This window comes from Sarcophilus harrisii, chromosome 5, assembly GCF_902635505.1.
Source record: "Sarcophilus harrisii chromosome 5, mSarHar1.11, whole genome shotgun sequence".
Lineage (NCBI taxonomy): Eukaryota > Metazoa > Chordata > Mammalia > Dasyuromorphia > Dasyuridae > Sarcophilus > Sarcophilus harrisii.
Window position 1 is genome coordinate 121,469,425 of NC_045430.1, and position 11,261 is coordinate 121,480,685.

The 11,261-nt window shown below is 32.8% G+C and overlaps 1 protein-coding gene across 1 annotated transcript in view; it reads right to left on the reverse strand.

Annotated features, from left to right (window-relative positions):
• Nucleotides 1-11,261, reverse strand: part of ITPR2 (inositol 1,4,5-trisphosphate receptor type 2) — a 503,649-nt gene that overhangs the window by 269,015 nt on the left and 223,373 nt on the right. The window contains exons 22-26 of the mRNA XM_031938487.1: nt 8,993-9,186; nt 5,484-5,613; nt 3,775-3,832; nt 2,537-2,702; nt 1,381-1,554 (exon numbers count right to left, since the gene is read on the reverse strand). Of these exons, the coding sequence (XP_031794347.1) occupies nt 1,381-1,554; nt 2,537-2,702; nt 3,775-3,832; nt 5,484-5,613; nt 8,993-9,186 (722 nt within the window). The remainder of the gene's footprint in view (nt 1-1,380; nt 1,555-2,536; nt 2,703-3,774; nt 3,833-5,483; nt 5,614-8,992; nt 9,187-11,261) is intronic.

Sequence of the window (11,261 nt, forward strand, 5' to 3'; positions counted from 1 at the left end):
TCATATACCACAGTTTGCCCAACCATTCTCCAATTGATCGGCATCCATTCATTTTACAGCTTCTAGCCACTACAAAGAGGGCTGCCACAAACATTTTGGCACATACAGGTCCCTTTCCCTTCTTTAATATCTCTTTGGGATATAAGCCCAGTAGTAACACTGCTGGATCAAAGGGTTTGCACAATTTGATAACTTTTTGAGCATAGTTCCAAATTGCTCTCCAGAATGGCTGGATGTGTTCACAATTCCACCAACAATGTATTCATGTCCCTGTTTTCCCACATCCCCTCCAACATTCCGCATTCCTTTCCCTGACATTCTAGCCAATCTAACAGGTGTGTAGTGGTATCTCAGAGTTGTCTTAATTTGCATTTCTCTGACTAATAATGATTTGGAGCATATTTTCATATGGCTAGAAATAGTTTCAATTTCTTTGTCTGGGAATTGTCTGTTCATATCCTTTGACCATTTATCAATTGGAGAATGGCTTGATTTCTTATAAATTAGAGTCAACTCTATATATTTTGGAAATGAGGCCTTTATCAGAACCTTTGACTGTAAAAATGTTTTCCCAGTCTGTTGTTTCCGTGAAGGGAATATTTTGTCATGGGAGTAAAATGAACATTTTGAAAATGGAAAAAGGACAAGAACCTAATAAATCATGCATATGAATCTCAAAATAATACCTTCAGGAGTCTAACCATCTCAGACTGTTTCAGAGATCTATAAAGCAATGAAAGAACCTCATGAGCTACTAAAGGTATAAAGCTGATTTGAAACAATCTGATGCTGTGGAATGAGGTCTTTTAAGTAATGATTACTAATTTTCCAGAGAGAATTCAGCTTTTCTGATATCTATAAAAATCAGATAGAATTAAGCAAAGAAAAACACTGCTTCAACTGAAAAAAAATCAAATGGCAAATGCTGCAAGAATGAATTTTTCTAATTTTAGCTTCCTATGTATTAGTCTTTGCAATGCCTTCATCATCAGGGAATATGGATTTTACCACTACTCCACCACTGCTATTTAAGGGACCTGATACCCTAAGAGATATCTGATAATTAAACACTTTATTTTTGAATTGTGTGTAACTTGTCAGCAACTGTGCTGAAAGGAGCTATGATTGAGCTCAGGTGATCATAAAGTTTTCATTGTATCTAGATTAAAGGTTCAAGACAGTTAAAATGCACATTTTATCCAAATTACTTCTGCAATGGAATTTGTGGAAATCCCAGAGTGAGTGAAAAATAGGACACATTTTAATCAGTTAATATTAATTGAGGTAATCCTTCCCAGACTGTTATGAAAGTTTCTCACTAAAATTATGTAACTTGTTCTAAAATAAATACTACCAATGAACTAAAATTTTAAAACAAACCTCATTTGGCTCTTCTCCCCCTTTTACTTGATTTTCACTCATTTCACCATTTTCATACGTGCTACTCTTCTCAACCCAAAGCTCAGATTTTTCTACAGTCAGTCGCAGTTGGTCTAGATCAGCTTTGATTTGTTTGTAGTTGTCTACGTCTTGATTGGATACCAATAATTGTACCTAAAAACATAATAATTTTATTTGTAAATTTGTTTGTGTATTTTTCCTCAATAAGTTCTTTGAGAGTAAGAGCTGTCTTTCTTTTTTGAGTCCCAGAGGTCCATGGCAAATGTTTAATAAATGCTTTCTATTTACTCATTTATTCATTGTTTGGGAACCACATCTCTTTATTTCTTTCTTTGTAATATTCCTGGCATATTTGCCATCATCTTTGAGGATATCTATAGACAAAAGTATTAACTATTTAAACTTATCTAACTAGGTGTTTCAAAGTGTTTTTTGAATAGAATATTATTCAATATTTAAATATGAGTATTCTTTCATAGATCCTTTTTTTTCAGTGATATCACTGATTTTATTAGCACTAGGAATTCCCTACGAAGAAACTTCCCTACAAATGCAGATAAGAATCTACTCTTAAACTTATTTCCTCAGCAAGTTTCCTGGGGTACCAAAGGTTAAATGACTTGCCCAGAGTGGAAAAGATAGCATGTATGTATCAGAGGTGAAATTTGAACTAGATCTTATCTTATTAGGAGAAAAAGTTTCTACAAACTCTTGGACCCATATCAAATGCCTCTAACTTGTATTTAAGATAGTAATTAAGATCAGTTTTGTGAAATACATTTATTCATGATATGCTATATCTTGAAGCTAAGCAAAACTCCATTATTTGCCCTTAAAGGGCAGTAAGAGACCTAAGGAAGATAAATAAGTCCTCATTAACAGTACAAACAGTAGGATTTAATAATGAAGAGTGGGCCTGAAACAGGAAAACCTGGTTAAAATCATACCTTATGCAGACCTTCTGAGACCTCAAATAAGTCATTTATCCTCCCTGAGTCTCAGTTTCCTTATCCATAAAATGAAGAAGTTGGCCCCAAAGGCCTCTATGACTTCTTCTAGAACTAAATGTACTTTGTGAGTTGAGCAACATGTGCAGAGCATTCTCTCATGGATTCAGATGTTTAGTTAATCTTACCTGTTTAAAAGCCTGTAAAACTTCTGCTCTTTGACTGAAGTGCTTAAATAACAACTGCAAGGCTCCTGATAGCAAAGGAGGGTAATCATGCATGATCAGATGAATAAGGACTCGTAAAAATGTCCTTCCTCCTTCATCATCAAGTTGTACTGGATTTTTTTCTTTTCTATAAAGTCAAACACAATTTTTGGGATCCTTATATTTACAAAGTATTATTTCTAAGGAACATAAACCTCTTCAAATATGTTACCTCATTCAACACTACTATTTCTTAGCTTAGAAGGTAATCAGATATTTATTATCTCCCATTTCACAGATGAGAAAATTAAGATGTGAAGAAGAGCTTTTTTTTCTTTGGCAGAAGTTAACACTAATGTAAGCATGTTTGTCAACCATAAGATATTGATTGTACATCTACTGTGTATAAAGTATTATAGTAGGGACTGTATATTCTAATTTTAAGATGATAGCAATGAACAAGGAAATTCTTTAATGTGAAAACACCAATGCCGTCCCAAACTATATCATAAAAATAAACAGGTTAATTGCTTAACATTGGAAATGCAAATATTCTTTTCTAATTGCCAGATGTTTTCTACAGAAAATTTGGGACAATAAAACTAAAAAAATCTCGTGTTAAAATCTATAGGAAAACATATATTAGAAATATATTAATCAAATATTCAAATATACTATTTTTAAATACTATTTGAATTATACTTCTAAAAATTAACTAAAAATAGCAGAATGAGCTGAAGTTATTATACTTCTGGAATGAAACATATGTAATCCAAATGACAAAAAATAGATTATCTATCACATATCAAAACAGAGATAACAATACAAAACAAACTTCAAGTTTCAAAGATATAGGAAAATAACATTTTTTGAGTAAATTTTGCAACAAGGGAACTTAACGGTAATTTTTTTTATTGTAGCTGTTTGAGGAAAATGTGGATAAAGCATTTAGGAAAAGTACAATACTATCTTATCTAATTCTTTGTTCACATGACAAAAAAACCAAACAACTGTATTCCTCTTTACATGAAAGTTGTAGCCTCTTTTCTAAATAAAATTGTATTGTATGGCTATAATATTGTTTGAAAGGAAGACAAGAATAAAATACATAAAAATAAACAGATCAGTATTAAGTATCACTATCAGTCTAAATAAAAAGATTTCTTCAATATTAAATTTTAAAAATAAAAAAAAACAAAAAAAGCAAGTAGTAACTTTACCTCCCAGCAAACATAGTCTCTGCCTGAGCTGCAATTTCATCTATATCAGGAACAATAGCTGCAAAAGATAAAGGGTAGGAAGTTTATTATAATCAGGAGTCATAATATGTTTTTAATGTGATTAAGCTACCTATTAATAATTCCCACCAGGCCAACAAAATTATTAAACTGTATTAAAGAGGGATACAACAAAATTAAAAAACAAAATTTAATTCTCAAATTTTATTATAATTTTTACTGATTTGTTTATTAAAAAATACCTATTTGAAAGTAGTGTTATGTACCAGTGTTATTTTGACTAAAACGTAAAATACTGAAAATTTGCAAAAAAGATGGAATTCTTATTCTTTAAAAAAAATAGCACAAATTATTTTATGTTCTACCTATAAACAACAGGATCTCTTAATCTCTTAATGAAATGTAATTTTTAAAATCTACTTAACCATTACTTTTTTCAACAGAAATCAATCACAATAAATATTTCTCCCCATCCCACATTGGTGTGTTATACACACACACACACACACACACACACACACACACACACACACACACATATATGAATGAGGATAGCTAGAGTACCAGTCCTAAAGTCAAGAGGATCCAAGTACAAATCTGATTTCAGACACTTAACACATCCTAGCTGTGTGACCCTGGGCAAGTCACTTAATCCCAATTGCCTCAGTCAAAAAAAAAAAGAGATTAGACTTTATACACATTTTCCTTAACTTCAGACTATGAATTCCTCAGTTTCAAAAAAGAAAAAAAAAGAAATAGAAAAACAAAACAAAATCCACAGAAATTAATACTATTTTGACAAAAGTATTGGATAAATCAGCTTTTCTATAGGTAAGGAAGTAAAAAAGAAACACAAATGTAGCTAAATCTTTCTATAGAAGCTCAGAGTTTGGGATCCAACAATAGCTATATCAATGTTATTGAAACTTAGCTTCTAGTGTTGCATGCATGTTATTTTTGAAAATTTTGTTTCTTTACACTTCAGTGTTTTAAGAAAATATAAGAACAAATACAACAGGAAATAAGCCCTGCTTAAAAAGTGACTTTTAGCTTAGGCAAATTTAGCACAGGCTCTAGTGATATTTGCTTTAATATATATATTCCAGTCACTATTTTTGTTCTCATGTCTCTTTACTGGCTGTCAAAACTTCATTGTACTCCTTTCCTATTCTTCCTCCTCCTTGAAATCTTGACTTTACTTTAGAAGAAACCAAGGTTCAGTAAGTAGCTGTGGTTAAAAAATGAATGTCGGATCAATATAAATGCTACAAATTTCAATCCCTATATAGGAACTGTATTAACTGATCAATTCTTCAATTTAATTGTTACTAGCTGTCCATAACTGTCATATGTTTAACAAGCAAAAAAAAAAAAAAAACATTCTGATGTTTCTTTGTATTTATGTAGCTTTCTTATACTTGTAGATTAGTTTGCAATTTGTCCCTTTTTGTTGTTGTTCCTTCTTACGATATCCCCAAGACATCGATGCTATTCCTACTTTTTCAATGCAAACACTGAAACATGGAGATACTGAATGATTTGCCCTGGTTCTTCTATCAAATAATCCTTTTTAAAACTAAGATTCAATTTCACATACACTTCTGGCTATTTGTTATTTTTAGTAAGTCAGAGGCTTTAAGTATATTCTTAAAAATTAAAGATTACTAAATAATCTTTACAAAAAACAATACCTGATGAAAGTGGTGTGTCAGGTGAGGTAGTAGTGGAGTTTTCAGAATTTTCATTGTTGTCTCCAAATTCTTTCTTGTAGATAGACAGCATATATGAGATTCTATAGTCTAGTCTAACGCTCAGAATAAACTATAAGACACAGATTGAAAACAATATATAGTTTCCAAAAACTTTTTATATCACTCAGCATTTAATACACGTTTAGTTCATTTCAGAAACCTAACAACAACATAAAGTATCAGAATACTAAATAAACTAATTTGAAAACTTACTTTGAAATATTAACAGTCCAATTTAATAAATGCTCATCATTAATATTAAGATTTAAAATGTCTTTATTTCTACAAATACTATAAATAAAACATTGACTAAAGTCAATAAAAAAATAAAAGCATTTTCTGGGAAATAACAATGTTTGTATTGCATGACTTTCCCATTATCTTCTACTATAGTATCAAAGCGCATCTGTTTGGTGAAGCTTTTCAGATGAAACTATTGAGTTATTTTGTTTGAAGTGGTAGTGATGTTATGATGTTCCCAAATAACTGGTAGTTTTGTCATACGAAGGATGATGGAAATCAAGTCCCCTTTTCATATACAGAAAAGTCATGTCTTTCAGATATAATAACTATAAAAGATCTGTGTGTCCTTATAGGTTTTGATGCCAGGTATATTAGATTCAATCTGAGAGACAGGTTTGTTGCAGTTTGTTGTCAGATACATGTCATATATTATTAAAAAGTATCCAGGATAAGATCAAGATTTGATGAATGTAACTAAGATTTTTTTTCATTTATCTACTTTAGATATGCAAAAGATCTATTTTTTAAAATTGATCCATTAACTATAGACATCAAACAGCTAGTATTTATTAAGGAATTCAGGATCATCCATTTAGAGTTGGAAAGGATCTTTAAGGATATTTTAGAAATAAGGAAACTGAGGATCAGAAAAAAATAAAAGATTTGTCCAAGATTAAACATGAATGATAGAGGCAGGATTCAAATCCAGGTCAAAAAACATAGATAAAAGCAATTGAAGAGAAAAACAGTGTTGTGAGTATAAATATTTAAGGACTAAAAGTCCATGAATTATAAGCATGCTCAGTTAAGGACCCTTCTGAAAGCAGAGGGGTTGGCTGCAAGGCATTGTTGTGCATTAGTTCATATATGATTGCTTTCAAAATTTTAAAGGATATAACTGCTTCTGTTACATAACATTTGCATTAGCAAATCATTCAACCTCTCAGTTTCTTCATTTATAAAATGAGAGGGTTGGACCAGGTATCAAATCTTTATGTATATAGATTTATCTATTTATCTATCTATATAGAACTGTTTAGAGATCATGAGAAAAAATGGATGTCATTTGTCTACTCCCAATCTGATAGAACTATGGATTTAAGATTTCTCAGCTGACATTAGGGATAGAACACAACTTACAAGATGTCCTGATTTGAGGAATTACTAGATATCAGTTAACCAAGTAATATGGCAGGCATTGTTCTAGTCACAAGTACAAATACAAGTACAAAGAAAGTAGCATTCTTCTCTAAAAGATATTACATTCTAATGAGGGATACATCAAGTAAATATAAAAATGTGAATTATGGATCATGTGTCCTGCTGCTACCCCAGCTCAAGCTATAGTCACTTTCCCAGAAAGCAACTTTTGTAAAATTGTAACCTGGTAACTGCTTCTTCAGGTACTCACATCACTGCCTCCTCAAAAGGCTACCTTCACTAAAGACCCAATAAAAAGTCTTTTATACCAAAGCGTGTGGTACTGTCCAAAGGTTTAAGGTCAGAAACAAATATGATTTTGTCAGTGGAAATGACTATTAAAGAAGATGCATTACTCTCTGCTTTGATCTAAGGGCCATGGAATCTTTCATTTAATTTGAAGCAGAAACTTCTTAGATGTGATATATCCCCTATCAAAATGTGAACAGATACTGAGATCTTGAGAGCAGATACTCTCTCCATCTTTCAATATCTATCCCCAGTCTTTGTACATAAGTTCTTAATAAATGCTTGTTCATATATCATAAATACAAAACTGATAAATGTGAATATATAATACAATATTAAGTAAAATACAATAGTTTGAGAGGTAGGTTACTAGCAATTGGAGGAATCAGGAAAGACTTAAAAACAGTGTCTTAAAGAACAAAGGGATTCTATGAAGCAAAAGTACTAAGAAGTACATGTCAACCCCTGTAAAGGCATGAAGTCAGGAGATAAGAGTTTCATGTATTGTGGAAAAAAGAAAAGAACAGTTGGCTGCAATGCAGAATGCAGGAAAGGGAGTATTGTCCAATGAGTCTAGAAAGTATGTTAGTTACTGTAATATTCTCTCTAAAAATGTTCTCTTTTGAGGTTTTCTTGGGGTATCTGGAAGCAGCCTTTCTTTCAGTCAGAGTAATCACCACAAGTGCAGCCAGGTGTTAAAGTCCAAATCCTTTATTGTCTCCTTCAAAGTCCTATCTCCTTCACTTGGGGCCCGGCTAGTTTTCTTATAGTCCAGATCTTTTATTATCTCCTTCCTAGGGCTGGGCAGCTTTCTGGAGAGCCTTTCAGTCTGGCCTTGGTCTTAGTTGGGGAAGTGAAGGAGTGCAGGCCAGCCACTAGGAAGACTGGATTGAATTTCTCCCTTTGGTTCTGAGAGCTTAAGCTCCCACCTGCCTCCTCTGGCTTCTGAATCTCCCCGAATCCAAGTGCTTCAGCCTCCAGCCACCACAAAGGCTGATGATGGAATGAATCTGTCTCAGCCTCCGAGAGCTTCTAGTGCACTTGTCTTTTCTGGCCCTAAGAGCTTCTAGCTGATATCACTATATCATTATATCACTAGGAAAAAACCACTATTTGTTGTAGGATTAAATCAATGATAAACTAGATTTAACCATTGTCTCCACGTAATACCTTGTTTCAAGTTCTGGCCCATAAAATCTCCTTGTAGGATTAAATCAATCATACTGAACTATGCTAAATTAAATAACTATTGTCTCTTTTATCAATTCCACTGACTTAATATCTCGTAAGAATCCTTTGTTTCAAGTTCAGAGTTCTTGCCCATAACAAGTTACCCATCCCAGTTTTTCATTATCTATGTCAATAAATAAAATCAAATTCTGTCAGACTTAAATCAATATAGACTCTGAGTCATCATTACTCTCCTTCCCATCAAATAAGTTTTGAAAAAAAAATTAAGTTGTGTCATATCTTTAATAAAAAGGAACTGATATAATATGTAATAAAAGTTACTAACATTATGAGACACAATATTCACAACAAAATAATCTAAAATATATATATGTAAATTATTTATGTGAGCTTACATATAGCACGTGGCAAGGTTAGAGTATTTTGTGGGGAAGAAAGGGGAAATGGTAATGAGAACAATTCTCATAATCTCTATGCATAGAATTTTATAATTAACAAGTTTTCCTGTCTATTTTACAAACCTGTTGTGTTAAGTATTTGTACACTGTTTTTATCAAATTCTTTACCTGTAAAATTTCAATTATTTTTAATTTTGTGTCCATAACAGTTATGTCTTCATTGTCAATAGTACTTGCTTGCTTGATTGGGTGGGTGCTAGGCTGTACATCAGGTACAGACATGGGAAAAATAGATCCCCTACTGAGTACCATTTGAGTCATCATCTCTCCAACACCATGGATAGTTCGCATAACATTGTTTCCTAGAAGAAAAAAAAAGCACATAAGCAAGCATGCATAGTATACAAAGAAAGAGCTATAATATCCATCAGGTAAATACACAGTTAGATGTATGACAAAGAGGATATTAAATATCATCAAGTAAAACAGCAATATAATATTTTTATGTGTGTATACACACACACATACACACCCTATAGAAATGTATGTGTGTGTGTGTATGTGTGTGTGTGTACGTACAAAGAGGTGCTGGCAAAAACAGATATTCCAATATAACCCAAAAGTCCATGTAAACATTTTATTAGAAAATATTCATTTTTTAAAGAATCATTTTAAATAGAACATTAAGGCTGTGTATATATATATGTATGTATGTATGTATGTATATATAGCTCTGATGACATTCGAATGAAGAACTCATGAAATAAAATAAGCTTTACTCACAGTCCAAAATTAATGGAAAACTATGATTCTTGATCCTATCATCAGGCAAAGAACCTATTTTGCTTTCTCTTTATGAAAAACAAAAGTTATACTAATTATTGACTGTTTCAGTGACTCTTGGTTCAAGAAAAATATACTATTTAAATTGAAAATTATTATTCAAAACTCACAAAAAAAATCAATTATGGAACAAATTAGTGACAAATGATAATATTCAATGAGGGCTGACTGCCCATCTATTTCTTTTCCTGTGTATGATTCCACATAGGTATGTTTTGGTAAAATGATAAAAAACCCCATCTTTGAGTGCCACTTTCTACAATCCACATGTACTTCTCTACTTTTGAGTTTGGGAGATAAGCAAATTTGGCTCAAATAAATGATTACCATCTTTTCTTTGTTGTAATCTTAAATTAATTATGTTCTCAAGGAGCTGGACTCTGGACAAAGATATGAATCCTTGATTTGGTGAATTATCCTTTGCTTATATTACATATAATTAATTATATAATTACATGTATTTACATATAACTAAATATACTTAATTATATAATATATATTATATTAAACCAAGAGGAAAACGGAAATAGTGCAAAATGTAATGAAGTTCTCTTTTTTAAATTTTAAATGAGTTTTTATTTTGAAAATACATGCAAAGAAAATACATGCAACATTCATTCTTATAAAACCTTCTATTCCAAATTTTTCTAATATGTACAATTTAAAATACTCTATTCAAAGCAATAAAAAAAGACTAGAAATATCCAAAAGATGGAAAAGCAAAGAGAATGAAAATAATTTGCTAGAATTAAGTGAATTTTGATGGTTTCTCCCAGGCTCTAATTATCATAGATTTCAAAACTCTGAAAACTTGGAGAACAACAGTTAAGAGTTAAAACTTGAAAATAAATCCATTCAACTATAGATTTAGAGAAACACTGTATATGCAGAAGGGTGGAGCTCTAAACAAACATTTCAAAGAATATGTAAACATGCTTGATGGATCATTTTGACAGTCCTGAGACATAAGATGGGTCCCAGGGGGCTAAACCACAATTGAAGAGTTTGGGGAGCAAAGGGGCTGGAAGCAAAGCAGAAACATTCCGCGGGAAAAATCCGCCCATAAAATACGTCACTGTCAGTGAAATCTTTCAAATGTTCCCTGCACCTGGTGGCTTCACAGAAGAACAGGGGGAAGGGCGCGAGGATGAAGCTCAAACTCAAGAGACACAAACACACAGACATTAGACATTAACATACAAACAGGGACGGAGAGGAGACAGCAGGAGAAAATCCGTCTCTGGCTATCTGGGGAGGCGGCCGGGAGAGGGGAGGAAGGGGAAGAGGAAGGAAGAAAAAGCGCGCAAAAAGGCAGAGGGGGGAAGAGAGTCTCTGCAGAGGAGAGAAGGAGCAGAAAGGAGAGCAAGCGCAAGCAAGAAAGAATGAGGCAAAACGAGCCAAAAAGATAAAGAGATTATCAGGAAAGATGAGAAGCAGGAGAAGGGGGAAAAGGGAGCTCCAGGCTGACAAACAGGCACAGAGAGGCAGTGAAAGGAAGCAGGAACAGAAAGAAGCCAGAGGCTGGGAGGAGAGTAGGGAGGGGCGAATAAACCACGCCCGCCTCCCTGCCCTTTCCCCTTTCCTCGCGCAGTCT